We start from the raw sequence: 16,564 nt of genomic DNA on the forward strand, positions 1-16,564 counted from the left end.
AGAAAGGACTAGGTGCAGGGCGAGCTAGGGTTCTTAGGTTCCAGCTCGGCGACAGGTGCGGAGCCTGTATAGGGACTGTTAGGAGTGTAGAGACTGGCTCAGGGGAGTGCAGGAGGTCTCCACGTCCCCGTTCCCTATCGCAGGGCCCTCCATTGTATCGGTTTCCCCTTCCCCCGTGTCTTGTTGTTTTAGTTACCGGCCTGCGGGTCGTGTCACACAGGACAGTTACACATGCCGTGTCTTTTTATTTTAATTACTGGCCTGCGGGTCGTGTCACACAGGACGGGTCCACGTGACACAGGAGAGGAGAGAAAATACAAAGCCAGAAGATGCAAGAGTTGTCAGTAAACAGGCCAGGTTCACAACAGGAAGCAAATACACAAGCTGAGAGCTGAGCATTAAGGACTGAATCAGAGGAGGCCAAGGCTGTATCTGACAGATTTCGGTAATATGATTTGAGCTTTAGTTGGGTGTGGTGCTTTCCAATTGACTGAAGCAGGAAGCTGGGTAGAGATCAGCCAGGGCAATATTCGTTGCTGAGCTTAACAGTCTTTGTTTGCCCTGGCCTCTACATTAAAAAAATGCTTCTTATTTTGCATGGCACGATCTGTATTCATGGTGCTGGGAGAGTCCTCTCCGTCTCACTGATGTCCTGTAGCCACAGGTTTCGGTTGAATAAACATACAGTCCAGCGCAAATCTTAAATGAACAACTTTTATTGCTTCAGGACACAGCACATCCAGTTCTGACACAGCATTTTGGTCACCGATTGTGCAGTACATTCCTTCATCTTTCCCTTCACTGAGTGACTTAGCAATTGCACAGGATGGCACGTCCCAGACAGCCTTGCAGCATTTTCCCCGTTCATCGTCACCTCAGTAAAGTGCTCCCCTGCCTGTTTCGCCCTGGCCAGGAGAGATTCAGCCCAAGAAGTAATCCGCCACATTAGAAGCGACCTGCCCGGACACTTTAGCTGTGACCTCTCTGCGTTTCTCCGCTTCCTTTCTGATGATGCACTGTAAGATGTCTGTAAGAGCTGCTGCCATTCGATCTTTCCCCTTAAGCTCTGGATAGCTGGGCACTTATTTCAATGTTGCCGGGTATCTACACTGCTTGGGCCATAAGGCCACCCGAGCTCTGTAGGCGTCCTCACCCTTCTAACTGCCTCTGTTTAGGAAGCTCCCTTCTTCTACCTAAAGTGACCCCTCCTACCGTTAACTATTTACACTATCCTAAGACTCTATCCTGTCTATGCTTCCTATTGTAACGAATGGAAGCGGAGGCAAAGATGGTGGTTCACATTCGTTTTTTATCTTTAAAGTGGAACCTCTGGACCATGGTCCGGGGAGCTCCGAAGGGGGCGTAACTAGTGAGCCCCGGGTACCCGTAGTAAAGTCCCTCAGTCAGGGCCAGAATGGAATACCCGGAGGACACATGTGCTACCTCCAGTTAGACTCCGGACACTTGGCAGCTGTTCCAGCGGGACCAAAAGGGGTAACAGATACAGTAGCAGAGTCCGTAGAGAGGTAGACACACAGGTCCTGGATATCGGGTAGTTGGTAGCTTAGCAGGCTCCAGTAACCTTGTCACAGTCCACAGACTCGGATGGCTGTTGGCGGAACGGGATGGCTCTTGCACAGAGGATTGCAGAGTTTGCCTGGGTTAGCAGGATACAGATAATCTGTAGAGACAAATAGCATGAGAGAATGCACAGAGACTGCTAACGCAGCGCAGACAGGTCACGACAGAACCGGATGTAGCAATGATAGATACTCGTTGCTCTGGTGCTCTCCCTATGGAGGAGAGACCAGAAATAGCAGCCAGTGCACTGCCATTGGATAATTAGCAGATTTGAAAAATGCACGCTGTCCCTTTAAGAAGCCAGGGGAGCGCGCGCACGTGCTCTAATAGTTTTCCCTGGAGACCTGCTGACTGGACACCAGGAGATGGAGGAGGGGGAGAGAATAGGACGCCGAGGAGCAGCATGAGGTAGACAGAGACAGGGAGCTCGCTGCTGTACTGGGACAGCGTGCAGACCAGGAGGTGAGCGGCCAGAACGGGGTGCAGCGGCAGACCGGGGCGCAGAGCCAGCATGGGGACCGGGTGTGACAGTATCCCCCTCTTTACGCCCCCTCTTTTTTAAGCCTGCGTGAAATATTTTAAGAAGAAGAGGGGCCTGGATGTTCTCTCTAGGCTCCCAAGATTGCGCCTCAGGACCAAAGCCCTTCCAGTCCACCAGGTAATAGGTCTTACCCCTTACTTTCTTAATGGCCAGGATATGTTTTACCTCAAAAACATCAACCTCTGAGACAGGGTCAGGAGTGGTACCCGGGTCCTTAAAGAAGGAGCTCAAAACCACTGGTTTGAAGAGAGAAACATGAAAAGAGCTAGGCACATGTAAGGAAGTAGGCAACTTCAGTTTGAGACCGGGTTGATTTGTCTCAAAACTTCAAAAGGCCCAATGAACCGGGGACCTAATTTGTAGGATGGCAACTTCAAACGGATATACTTGGAGAACCATACCATGTCTCCGGGGCGAAAGTTAGGCGCATCCAGACGTCTCTTGTCCGCATGCCTTTTCATACGTTGGGAGGCTTTCTCCAGGGCAGCTTTGGTATCATTCCAAATCTTCGAAAAATCTTCGGAGAAAGTATCGGCAGCCGGAATGCCAGATGATCCAGAGATGGGAAGAGGAAATCTGGGTTGCAGTCCAAAGACAATATGAAAGGGAGACTTTACAGAAGATTCACTTACTTGGTTGCTGTAGGAAAACTCTGCCCAGGACAGTAAGTCTACCCAGTCGTCATGATGTGCGTTGACAAAGTGACGCAGAAATCCAGCCAGGATCTAATTAGTCCTCTCCACTTGTCCATTAGATTGAGGATGGTATGCTGAGGAAAAATCCAGTTCTATTTTTACCACTTTACACACTGCTCTCCAGAATTTTGAGGTGAACTGGACTCCTCTGTCAGACACGATGTGTAGAGGAAAACCATGGAGACGGAAGATGTGCAGGATGAATAGATCCGCCAGTTCTGGAGCAGTCGGAAGACCGGGTAGCGGAATGAAGTGAGCCATCTAAGAGAAGCGGTCCACCACTACCCACACCACTGAACAGCCAGACGAGATTGGAAGATCTGTGATGAAGTCCATCGCGATGTGCTGCCAGGGAGCGGACGGAATATGAAGAGGCTGAAGCATACCTGCAGGTGTCATGATCCATGCTGGATCATGACAGATAAAATGCACTAGTAACCTTTTTCTTTCTCCTTAAGCTGTGTGCTTAGTGATAGTTTTGCCCCCGGTGGCCATTAGGGTCATTGCACTGTGGTGGTTTCAGTTCTAGTTTTGCCCCCCAGTGGCCATTAGGGTCATTGCACTGTGGTGGTTTCAGTTCTAGTTTTGCCCCCGGTGGCCGTTAGGATCATTGCACTCTGGTTTCTTTAGTTTAGTGCATGTGATTATAAAGCAGGTGTGATTGCTCTGGCTCTGCTATAAAAGAGTGTCAGGTGTTGCAATCACTGTTGGTGATATTGCTAATTTCCAACCAAGACTGGTGAAGGAAGGAGAAAGAGAGTTCCTGGCAGCTCAGTCAGAGTCCTGGTGTTGAAGGAGTCAGAGAGGATTTCCTTGCAGCTCTGACAGAGCTTGGTGGCAGCTATTCAGGAGGAAAGCTGCATTCTGGTGGTGGACTCTGTTGCTGGGAGCAAGAGCAACAGAGCAAAGCTAAGTGGTGTTTCCCTGTTTGTATTTTTCCTTGGTGTATATTAGTACAGCGGTGGGGCCAGTGCCTGCACCACCCAGCTCTCTAGCAAAGGACAGGTGTAGGGTGTACCAGGGTGACATGTTCCGGCTCGGCGACAGGTGAGGAGCCTGTATAGGGAACGTTAGGAGTGTGAGGGACACTGACTCAGGGGAGTGCAGGAGGTCTCCACGTCCCCATTCCCTATCGCAGGGCCCACCATTGTAACTGTTTTCCCTTCCCCCGTGTCTTGTCATTTTAGTTACCGGCCTGCGGGTCGTGTCACACAGGACAGTTACACGTGCCTTGTCTTGTTGTTTCAGTTACCGACCTGCGGGTCGTGTCACACAAGACGGGTCCACGTGACAACAGGTAGGCGTTTGACAGTCTTGTTGCGGGCACAGGAAGGTCAGGCTGCGACGTACTCCTGGATATCCTTAGCCATAGTAGGCCACCAGTAGTAACGGGTGATGAGTTGCAGAGTCTTCCTCTGACCGATGTGACCAGCCAGCTTGGAAGAGTGACCCCACCGAAGGGGGAAGCCGGGTAAGATCAGCAGAAGCAACAGCAACTAACCTTGAGGGTTCTATGATGTGCTGAGGTTCTTCCTCTTGATCAGGAGGCAAAAAGGCTCTGGAAAGTGCATCTACCTTGATGTTTTTGTCAGCAGGATGAAAATGAAGAACAAAATTAAATCAAGCAAAAAACAAAGCCCAGCGGGCCTGACGGGGATTCAGCCTTTGTGCTGTTTGAAGGTAAGCAAGGTTTTTGTGATCAGTGAATATGACTACCTGTTCAAGAGCTCCTTCAAGAAGATGCCTCCATTCCTGCAGAGCTAATTTGGTAGCCAATAATTCCCCATCTCCAACGGAATAGTTCCTTTCTGCGGAAGAAAAAACCTTGGAAAAAAAAATGCATGAGTTCATTCGGCCAGTAGATGACTTCTGGGTAAGTACTGCTCCCGCACCTATGGAGGAAGCATCGACCTCAAGAAAAAATTGTTTGTTAGAGTTAGGACAATGGAGGACAGGTGTGGCAGCAAAGGCTTTTTGGAGAGAAAAAAAGCCTCCTCTGCCTCAGGGGGCCAATCCTTAGGATTTGTACCTTTCCGGGTCAGAGCTGAGATGGGCGCTACTCGGGTGGAAAAGTTAGGAATGAATTGCCTGTAGAAGTTGGTGAAGCCCAGGAATCGCTGTATGGCCTTCAGCCCAGACGGACGAGGCCACCTGAGTACGGCCGACAACTTCTCTGGATCCATTTTCAATCCTGTGGAGGAAACAATGTAACCAAGGAAAGGCAAAGAGGAATGTTCGAAGAGGCATTTCTCAAACTTGGCATACAATCTGTTTTCTCTGAGTCTCTGTAAGACTAGGCGTACTTGTCTTCGGTACGAGGCCAAGTTAGATGAAAAGATCAAAATGTCCAGGTAGACAGCACACAGGCATAGAGCAGATCCCTGAAAATGTCATTGACAAACTCCTGAAAAACAGTGGGTGCATTGCTTAAGCCGAACGGCATTACCAGGTACTCGTAGTGGCCATCTCGGGTGTTGAAGGCTGTTTTCCATTCATCTCCTTCCCAGATTCGGATCAAATTGTAGGCGCCTCTGAGATCCAACTTGGTGAAGATTTTGGCCCCTCGGAGACGATCTAATAGTTCTGAAATGAGAGGCAATGGGTACCTGTTTTTTACCGTGATCTGGTTAAGGCCCCGGTAATCGATACAGGGCCGCAAGGATCCTTCTTTTTTTTCACGAAGAAGAAACCTGCTCCTGCCGGAGACTATGATTTTCGGATAAACCCTCTGGCCAAATTCTCTTGGATGTAGTCTGCTATAGCTTGAGTCTCTGCTTGGGAAAGAGGGTAAACTCTCCCATGGGGAGGAGATGTTCCAGGAAGATCTATTGGACAGTCATACGACCTGTGGGGAGATAGTTTCTCAGCCTCCTTTTTCCCGAAGACATTCAAGAAGGACCAATGTGAGGATGGTAACCCTGGCAGGGTAGCAGGTTGGACCGGGGACGAAACTGGTACGATCCGGGTTAAGCATTGATCCGAGCAGGAGTCTCCTGTTATGAATGGGTCAACGAGGAGGATGGCAGGAAAAGGCTAAGCCACCAGAAAACCAGAGAGGATGGTAACTAAGCGGATTGCAGACCCCTGATCCTATCCACACAACTAGCAGTAGGTGTGGAGCGTACCTACGATGCCCTAGACGCCTCGGCACAGCTGGAGAGCTAACTAAGCCTAAAGCATGAAAGGTGAAATCTAAACTGCCCCAGAGCAGACCCCAAAAGGAATAGATAGCCACCAAACATATATTGTTGGTGAGACAAAATGAAAGACAAACGCAGGCAGAAAAATAGACTGAGCAAACGGTGGGGCCCAAACTGACTAGACAGGAAAGGAAAGACACTGTCTGCAATCACGCAAAAACCCTGAAAAATCCAAAACGTCTGATGTACAAAAAAACCACTGAAGTCACACGACTTCACCCCCACTATATCAGCACTCTGGTATGAACTGGAAGCAAAGCAAAAGAGACCAATATAACAGGGGACAGAACAAACTGACACAGCCTGTAACATATGGAGCGGTGGTCCAACACAGCCCCCAGAGGAGCAAGCTGAACCCGCACAACAAGCAGAGAGAGACAAAACAAGATCAGATGCAAAGTTTTAGCAAATGAAACACTTAGCTGAACAATGCAGGATCAGGGCAGGAGACATCAGACCTCTGAATGAACAGGAAAGCAATCACCAGCAGGGATTTCAGGAAGTCTGCAGACTTAAATGCGCCAATCAGTAACCCCAGATCTCCAATCGTCATCATCATCAGCAGGTGGCAGACTTCTGTCAATCTGGCCAGCTCCACTACCTCCAGTAACCACCGGAGGGAGCATGGGGAGCTTCGGCTCAGAAGTCCGAGCCAGGGAATTCACAACAGTCTTCCCAACACAGAATCTCCCCTGTTCTCCAATTAAGGACTGGTTCGTGTTTCTGGAACCATGGTAAACCTAAAAGCAAGGGTTGAGACAAACCAGGGTACAAATAAAAATGGATTCTTTCAGAGTGCATTAGACCTATCCGGAGTTCCACTGGCTCGGTCTGGAGCTAGATGGGTTCAGTCAGTGGCTTGACATCGACAGCGGTCACCCGTAACGGATTCGGAAGAGACTGAACTGGTAAGCGGTAATCATCCACCAGCGCCTGCTGAATAAAATTCCTGGCCGCTCCAGAATCCAACAGACAGAGTCCAAAAATTTTTATTGCTCCGTGGGACACGGAGAATGAGATCTGCAACAAAGGAGAGGAATATTCTCTACCTAGGGTGGCCTCTCCCACCGAACCTAGGCACTGGAATTTCCCGACTTCTTTGGACAGGAGCGGATCAGGTGTTCGGAACTACCACAATAGAGACAACTTCCCTCCTTGCAATGCGCCTCCTGGCGGCGGCTGGCCAAACTTACTCGGTCAATCTCCATAGCCTCGGGAGAAGGAGGTGAGGTAGCCATTTTGGAAGAACTAGAGTCCGGGTGGTAGGGCCTCTTGTCCCGCTTGATCTCCATGGAACGCTCCTGAAAACGCAGGTCAATCCGGGTTTCCAAGGATATCAGATCATCCATGGTGGTAGGCCTGTCCCGTCCCGCCATCTCATCCTTGATTCTTTCAGATAGGCCCTCCCAGAAGGTAGCCACCAAGGCCTCATTGTTCCAGGATAACTCGGACTAGAGAGTGCGGAACTTAACAGCATACTGAGCCACCGTGAGAGTTCCTTGGCGTAAGCGATGCAAGGCAGAAGCGGTCGACGTGATACAGCCAGGTTCATCGAAGGTTCTGCGAAAAGTCTCTAGGAAAGATTGAAGATCATTAACCAGCGGGTCTCCTCTCTCCCATAACGGGTTTAGCCAGGCGAGAGCTTCTCCTGCTAGATGTGACATAATGAAGCCCACTTTGGCACGGTCAGAAGCAAACATATGCCCCGAGATTTCGAAGTGTAGCGTGCACTGATTGAGAAAACCCTGACACTGTGTGGGATCACCATGGAAGCGGGTAGGAGCCGCCAGGCAAGGGCCCTTGCTTGCCGTGAAGGCAGGTACCTGGGTGCTGGTAGATGAATCAGGAGCAGCCGAGGTCAGCAGAGAATCCATGTGGGTGAACAAGTTGCGTAGATAAGTCGTGATCTTGTCCTGTTGATCTCTTAAACGGGTCACCTCTTGGCACAGTTCCACAGTCAAATGCTTCTGGGGTCCAGCGGATTCCATGGCCGGACAATCTGTAACGAATGGAAGTGGAGGCAGAGATGGTGAAGTTCACAATCAATTTTTATTTTTAAAGTGGAACCTCAGGACCACGGTCCGGGGGGCTCCGAAGAGGGCGTAACTAGTGAGCCCCGGGTACCGGTAGTAAAGTCCCTCAGTCAGGACCAGAATGGAATACCCGGAGGACACAGGTGCTACCTCCAGTTAGACCCCGATCACGTGGCACCTGTCCCAGCAAAAGGGGTAACAGATACAGTAGCAGAGTCCGTAGAGAGGTAGACACACAGGTGAGGCAGGTCCTGGTTCCGGGTAGTTGGTAGCTTAGCAGGCTCCAGTAGCCTTGTTACAGTTCACGGACTCGGATGGCTGTTGGCGGATCGGGATGGCTCTTGCACAGAGGATTGCAGAGATTGCCAGGATTAGCAGGATACAGATAATCTGTGGAGACAGATAGCATGAGAGAATGCACAGAGACTTCTAGCTCAGCGTAGACAGGTCAGGAACAGAACCGGATGTAGCAATGATAGATACTCGTTGCTCTGGCGCTCTCCCTATGGAGGAGAGACCAGAAATAGCAGCCAGTGCGCTGCCATTGGATAATTAGCAGATTTGAAAAATGCACGCTGTCCCTTTAAGAAGCCAGGGGAGCGCGCGTGCGTGCTCTGATAGTTTTGCCTGGAGACCTGCTACCCGGACGCCAGGAGATGGAGGAGGGAGAGAGAATAGGACGCTGAGGAGCAGGATGAGGCAGACAGGGAGCTCGCTGCTGTACAGGGACAGCGTGCAGACCAGGAGGTGAGCAGCCAGGATGGGGTGCATCGGCAGACCGGGAAGAAGAGCCAGCATGGGGACCGGGTGTAACACCTATCTCCATCTAATGATTTAATTACTAACTGCACTCTCCCTATTATATACATGGCGTAATAAAGCACACATTGCATAATCACAATAACACGTAGCAACAACATATTAATATATATATATATTGTATATACAGTGCCTTGCGAAAGTATTGAGCCCCCTGTAACTTTTCAACCTTTTCCCATATATAATGCTTCTAACATAAAGATACCAAATGTTAATTATTGGTGAATCAACAACAAGTGGGACGCAATTGTGAAGTTGAACGAAATTTATTGGTTATTTTAAATTTTTGTGGAAATACAAAAACTGAAAAGTGGGGCGTGCAATATTATTCCGCCCCTTTAACTTAATACTTTGTTGCACCACCTTTTGCTGCGATTACAGCTGCAAGTTGCTTGGGGTATGTCTCTATCAGTTTTGTACATTGAGAGACTGAAATTCTTCCCCATTCTTCCTTGGCAAACAGCTCTTGCTCAGTGAGGTTGGATGGAGATCGTTTGTGAACAGCAGTTTTCAGCTCTTTCCACAGATTCTCGATTGGATTCAGGTCTGGACTTTGACTTGGCCATTCTAACACCTGGATACGTTTATTTGTGAACCATTCCATTGCACATTTTGCTTTATGTTTGGGATCATTGTCTTGTTGGAAGACAAATCTCCGTCCCAGTCTCAGGTCTTTTGCAGACTCCATCAGGTTTTCTTCAAGAATGGTCCTGTATTTGGCTCCATCCATCTTCCCATCAACTTTAACCATCTTCCCTGTCCCTGCTGAAGAAAAGCAGCCCCAAACCATGATGCTGCCACCACCATGTTTGACAGTGGGGATGGTGTGTTCAGGGTGATTTGCTGTGTTGCCTTTACGCCAAACATATCATTTGGCATTGTTGCAAAAAAGTTCTATCTTGGTTTCATCTGACCAAAGCACCTTCTTCCACATGTTTGGTGAGTCTCCCAGGTGGCTTGTTGCAAACTTTAAAAGACACTTTTTATGGATATCTTTGAGAAATGGCTTTCTTCTTGCCACTCTTCCATAAAGGCCAGATTTGTGCAGTGTACAACTGATTGTTGTCCTATTGACAGACTGTCCCACCTCAGCTGTAGATCTCTGAAGTTCATACAGAGTGATCATGGGCTTCTTGGCTGCATCTCTAATCAGTCTTCTCCTTGTTTGAGATGAAAGTTTAGAGGGACAGCCAGGTCTTGGTAGATTTGCAGTGGTATGATACTCCTTCCATTTCAATATGATCCCTTGCACAGCGCTCCTTGGGATGTTTAAAGTTTTGGAAATCATTTTGTATCCAAATCTGGCTTTAAACTTCTCCCCAACAGTATCACGGACCTGCCTGTTGTGTTCCTTGGTCTTTATGATGCTCTCTGTGCTTCAAACAGAACCCTCAGACTATCACAGAGCAGGTGCATTTATACGGAGACGTGATTACACACAGGTGGATTATATTTATCATCCTTAGTCATTTAGGACAACATTGGATCGTTCAGAGATCCACAATGAACTTCTGGAGTGAGTTTGCTGCACTGAAAGTAAAGGGGCCGAATAATATTGCACGCCCCACTTTTCAGTTTTTGCATTTCCACAAAAATTTAAAATAAGCAATAAATTTCATTCAACTTCACAATTGTGTCCCACTTGTTGTTGATTCTTCACCAAAAATTTACATTTGGTATCTTTATGTTTGAAGCATGATATGTGGAAAAAGGTTGAAAAGTTCCAGGGGCAGAATACTTTCGCAAGGCACTGTATATATTAGCAGACTTAAAGGGGCAGGCCCTACACACTAGATTTCTTCAACTGGACAGCACACTCACCCTTACTACCAGACTGGGCGGTACTACTGATCCCAGGCACCCTATTCATAGTGGCTGAACAGTGCCTGTGCCGCCCAGAGCTTCTGTTTCTAACTTTTCCTTCATCACCGCTGCTGCCTGCAGAATGAATAAGCACCAATATGAAAAGATGGCAGAAATCTACAGCAGTAGAAATCCTCATAAAGTGACTCCAATTTGGAAATTATAACCCTCAGTGAATTAATCTATAGGAGTAGTGACTATTTTGACTTCAAAGGCACTTTGCAGGGCACAATTCTTCCGGTATTTGCAGTTAAGATCAGCCTTTCAGTCACACATGAGAAATATCGGTATGAATAATGCTATTTCGTCTCTACCCTTGATAGGCATTCTTAAATCACAGGGTCCCCAAGGTCTCATCTCCTCTCTGTATACACACATGCTATCGGTGGGGACGGAATCTGCCATATGCCTGGTTAGGGGGAAATGGGAAAGGCTCATCCCTGACACACAGGGAGAAGAGTGGGAGGAAATCCTGGAGTCACCAACTAAGGTGTCTCCGTCAATTAACAATAGAATGATAGACCTTTATATCATAAGCCAATCATATTTGACTCCGACTCGACTCTTTAAGATGGGCCGTTTCCAATCTTCGGAGTGTCTGAGATGCCATGCACCCGATGCAGATTTTATTCACATGATTTGGCAATGTCCGATTATAGTACACTACTGGAAAGAGGTGACGTCATTATTAACCTCCCTGGCACAGATTCCCGTTCCCCTTGAGCCATTGGTTTGTCTGTTTGGGGTGTGGGATGACGAGACATGTGGACATTATACGGGGATTTTCTTACGGGAGACGTTGTTCATGGCACGGAAGGTGCTAGCACTGCGGTGGATGGGGGGTTCGGATCCCTCCCTTAGGTCCTGGATAGAATTGGTGAACTCGATTATCCCATACGCGTACGCTTTACCAAAACAGAGGGTGCCCGGGTAAATTTGAGAAAATATGGGAGAGGTGGAACTCCTCTCATCTCACGTTGTAGGACGGAGATATCGCATGATAAAGAGCTAAATATATAGACATAGGCTGCAAATAGTTGTTTTGTAGTAGTAGTAGTAATGTTTTAGAAGTAGGCAGGCTTTATTATTTGAATAATAATACACAGACTAATGTAAGGCAATTGACAGTATGTTTTATTCAATGCACAGTTGATATACACAAGCTGTTTGACATTGATGCTCTGTGATATGTATGTGTGTTGCATGATATTTTCGTTGCTGTCAGTTTGCATACTGTATACCCTGCCTTTGGTTCAATAAACGAATTTTAAAAAAAAGGCACGTTGCAGAAATTAGCTTGCAGTGAATGTTGGAGAGTGAAAATTTCAAATATGCCATTTTATTGCCCAGCACATAGTGCCCAGATTGTGCTCCAGAAGATACGCAAATTGTAAACTAAGTGGGTTCTTCTCATTATAGTAATGCCAAATATATGGATGCTAAATGTGGTTTGGGCACACTGCAAGGCTCCGAGGCGAGTAGAAATTTGACTTTGGGAGAGCAGATATTGCTGGATTGGTTTATGGAAGCCATGTTGCTTTTCAAGAGTCTTTGAGCCACTAATAATGTGAACACCTCTTTTCCTCTGACAGACGAAGGAATTGTTTTTTGTGAGATGAGAAGTTTTCATTGGTTTAATTTACACCTACATAAAATTTTTGGTTGCTTTTTATTCCATATTTGGGAGGTAGAATGAACAAACAGTTGAACCACGCTCAACTGGTTCATCCTCCAAGTTTGTCTATTAGACTGTGAACTGTCATTGTCTTGGTCAATCATTCAATATTTTTACAGACAGTTTAAGTAGAAATTTTCAAAAATATAACATTCAAGGATATTTTATTAAAAAATAATTGTTTTTTCCTTAGCAGATGACTGTACCAGGAGATCAGAGGGACAGCTGACATCTTCAGTTTTTAAATCAGATGATCTCAAAATCCCACGGGATGCAACTGAATTCAACACCATTACTTCAGATATACCATCATCTCTTCACAGCAAAGATCTGTCATCTGATCCTTTGAAACAGGTCCTGTGTTCTGATTTATTACTGACTACAAAGGAAAATGAAAGTCACAAAATAAGCATTAAAACACAATCTGGTCCTAAAGAAAAGAAGTCATTTTCACATTCAGAATATGGAAATGGCTTTCCCCTTAAAAAGTTGTTTCTTAAATATCAAAAAATTCACACAACAGAGAAAAGATTTTCTTGTTCCAAGTGTGGGAAATGTTTTGAACAGAAATGTAATCTTGTTGTACACCAGAGAACTCACACAGGGGAGAAACCTTTTTCCTATTCAGACTGTGGGAAGTTTTTTAACCAGAAGTCAGATTTAGTTAAGCACCAGAGAACCCACACAGGGGAGAAGCCTTTTTCTTGTTCAGAATGTGGGAAATATTTTAACCATAAATGTAATCTTGTTACACACCAGAGAACTCACACAGGGGAGAAGCCTTTTTCCTGTTCAGAATGTGGGAAGTGTTTTAACCTGAAATCAGATTTGGTTCAGCACCAGAGAACTCACACAGGGGAGAAACCTTTTTCCTGTTCAGAATGTGGAAAGTGTTTTAACAAGAAGTCAGATTTAGTTAAGCACCTGAGAACTCACACAGGGGAGAAGCCTTTTTCTTGTTCAGAATGTGGGAAATATTTTAGCCATAAATGTAATCTTGTTACACACCAGAGAACTCACACAGAGAATCTTTTTTCTTGTTCAGAATGTGGGAAGTGTTTTAACCAGAAATCAAGTTTTGTTAATCACCAGAGAACTCACACAGGGGAGAAGCCTTTTTCCTGTTTAGAATGTGGTAAATATTTTAGCCATAAATGTAATCTTGTTACACATCAGAGAACTCACACAGGGGAGAAGCCATTTTCCTGTTCAGAATGTGGGAAATGTTTTAATCATAAATCAGATTTGGTTAGGCACCAGAGAATTCACACTGGGGAGAAGCCTTTTTCATGTTCAGAATGTGGGAAATGTTTTAACCGGAAAGGACGTCTGCATGGCCACCAGAGAACTCACACGGGGAGAAGCCTTTTTGATGTTCAGAATGTGAGAAATGTTTTGTGACTAAATCAAATCTTTTTAGTCACCAGAGAACCCACACAGGCGAGAAGGCATTTTAATGGTCAGAATGTGGGAAATGATTTAACCAGAAATCAGATTTTGTTAGTCACAAAAGAATTGACACAGGGGAGAAGACTTTTTCATGTGATTAATGTGGAAAATGTTTTACACATAAATTAACTCTTAATAAACATCAGAGCAGTTACACAGGGGAGAAACCTTTTCCATGTTCAGAGTGTTGGAAATGTTTTAACCAATAACTGTATTTTCTTAAAGTGGTTGTCCATTATTAAGGCAATCCCTTTTCATTCCTCATGTTTGGCTTTGTTAACCCCATTCCTACCTTGGACGTATCCATACGTCCCTGTAACCTGGGTCATAGTGACATCCCGGAGATTTTGCGCTCACACACCCTGTGAATGCGCGATCACCGCCTGGAGTCAGCTGATTCTGACAGCTGACACCCGACACTCAGTGCCAGGAGCGGTCCTGCACCACTCTCGGTACTTTAACCTCCTAACTGATGTGGTCCATCTCACAGCAGGCAGCGGGAAGACCGCCTCTTTGCCTTTGGATCGGAGACCCTGTGACGTCATTGTGGGGTCCCGATCGTTGCCATGGTGACCCAATATCGTGATGATGATATCCGGGTCACCAGAGCTAGCAAAGTTGCTTGATTATGCTCAGAGCATAATCGTCAACTTTGTCTAACAGAGCAGTGTTGACTGTTTGCATAGCATAGGGAGGCACCTGTAAAAAAAAGTTAAAGAAACTTATAAAAAAATTTATAAAAAATTTAAAAAAATTGGAAACAGACAAACCTAATGTCTCTGGATTATTACCCTTACTCCGGTTGGCTAGATTAGTTTGAAGACCATTTAAACAAGTGGTTTGCTTTGATGGCATCATACCTGAAACGCTTTTTTGGAATAATACTTCCCGATGTTGTTAAATCACCCGTCCACTCAATTCTGGATCTCACATAATGTTTCCTCGATTAATGATCTATATGATCAAAATGTCCTACTGCCCTTTGAACAAGTACAAATTAAATACAGTGTCACGAGGTCCCAATTTTTTCGCTACCTACAGCTCAGATCAGCAATTCAATCACACTTACGCAATATAAAAATGACCCAAGCAATATCGTCCTTCCCTTTAATAGGGATTTTTAAATTACAAGGCCCCCCAGGGTCTTATCTCTACTTTATATACATATATGCTGTCTGCAGGTACTGCTTTATTGATGGTAAAAGAGAGTTGGAAATCTCTCATTCCTGATATCCAGAAGATTGAAGATTGAGAGGAGATCCTGGATTCTACATCTAAGGTGTCTCCATCAGCTAATAGTAAAATGACTCAACTATATATAGTACACCAGTCATACCTGACCCCGTTACGGTTATTTAGAATGGGGTGGTCTCAATCCTCAGAATGTTTAAGATGTCATACATTTGAAGTGGATTTTATATATATGGTGTGGGGATGCCCAACTATTCTATTTTTTTGAAACGAGGTAACCTCGTTGCTGACCTCACTTATATGTACTCCCCTTACTCCATTAGTGTGTCTGTTTGGTGTGCTAGAAGAAGAAGTATGGGGGCACCATGTTAAAATTCTCCTGCGGGAGACACTTTTCTTAGTCAGGAAAATACTAGCTCTACGCTAGATGGGTAATGTACATCCATCTCTCAGAGCTTGGATTGAGCTGGTAAATTCAATTATACCTTAAGAGCGGACAGTGTATCAGAATAGGGGTTTCTTGGGGAAATTTAATAAGGTTTGGGATGTGTTGAATTCATCTCACCTCACCATATTATCGCGTAGATAATGGATTGATGCCATTATAATATCTGTAGTGGAAAATACATTGACTCGCACTTTATAGCTTCATAAGGTCATTAATCTGTAGAAGGTGTTCTTGGCGGCGCAATAGTAGTAGTTTTAGTTTTCTTTCTTTAAGGCTATGATAGATACATTAGTTGTAATGTATTATTTTGAGTTATGTATAACCAAACATTTATACAGTTGAATAACGGGCCATTTTAATTACTCCTAATTGTTTGCAGCCTCGCAAAAGAATGAGGACCTGTGAAATTGATATCTAAATAAAAATGGCTTATTGTGTAAGCTTGTTATTTTCTCATAGTTACCATGATCAATATGTATACATTATCCCGGTTGTATACAAAATGTGTACGTTTGTTGCTGTTCAATAAACAAATTTAAAAAAAAGAAATCAGATTAGAAAGCGATAAGAGTGTCATGTGTCTGATAATTGTACTAATAAAAACGTCAACATGTCCTCACATGATATGATGATGCAAAAACTAGTTTTTGCAATATAAAAAGCTTTTTTTGTAGTGTGTGACAGCAGCCAAACAAAAAAAAAACAATATAAATCTGGTGTCACTGTAATCGCACTGAACCGAAGAATAAAGTTGCCTAATCACTTTTACTGCACGAGGAATGACATAAAAAAATAAATAAAACCAAATTTTCACCTGCTGTTTTGTTCTTTCTGTCTCCCAAAGATCGCAGTAAGGCTTGGCTCACATTTATCCTGCGCTCTGCGCTGAGCGCTTACACCAATGTAAATCTCTGAAATATGTGATTCAGACTGAACCCCTGCAGAATATTCCCTATAGGTAGCAAGATGGAGGCACTGTGGATGCCATAAGGACCTGGGAACGGGCAGTGTCTGTCGTATTTTAGGACTACGTAAAAGTGCTGCCAGTCACAGTTTTGTGCACCTCTGA

The 16,564-nt window shown here is 45.4% G+C and overlaps 1 protein-coding gene across 1 annotated transcript in view; it reads left to right on the plus strand.

Annotated features, from left to right (window-relative positions):
- Nucleotides 1-16,274, plus strand: part of LOC141055967 (uncharacterized) — a 32,717-nt gene extending 16,443 nt beyond the window's left edge. Inside the window, exon 7 of the mRNA XM_073552658.1 lies at nt 12,601-16,274. Coding sequence (XP_073408759.1) covers nt 12,601-13,808 — 1,208 coding nt within the window. The 3' untranslated portion in view covers nt 13,809-16,274. The remainder of the gene's footprint in view (nt 1-12,600) is intronic.
- Nucleotides 16,275-16,564: the final 290 nt, after the last annotated feature.

Source organism: Dendrobates tinctorius, unplaced genomic scaffold (genome assembly GCF_039654945.1).
Source record: "Dendrobates tinctorius isolate UK_male_01 unplaced genomic scaffold, ASM3965494v1 ptg000192l, whole genome shotgun sequence".
NCBI classification, from domain to species: domain Eukaryota; kingdom Metazoa; phylum Chordata; class Amphibia; order Anura; family Dendrobatidae; genus Dendrobates; species Dendrobates tinctorius.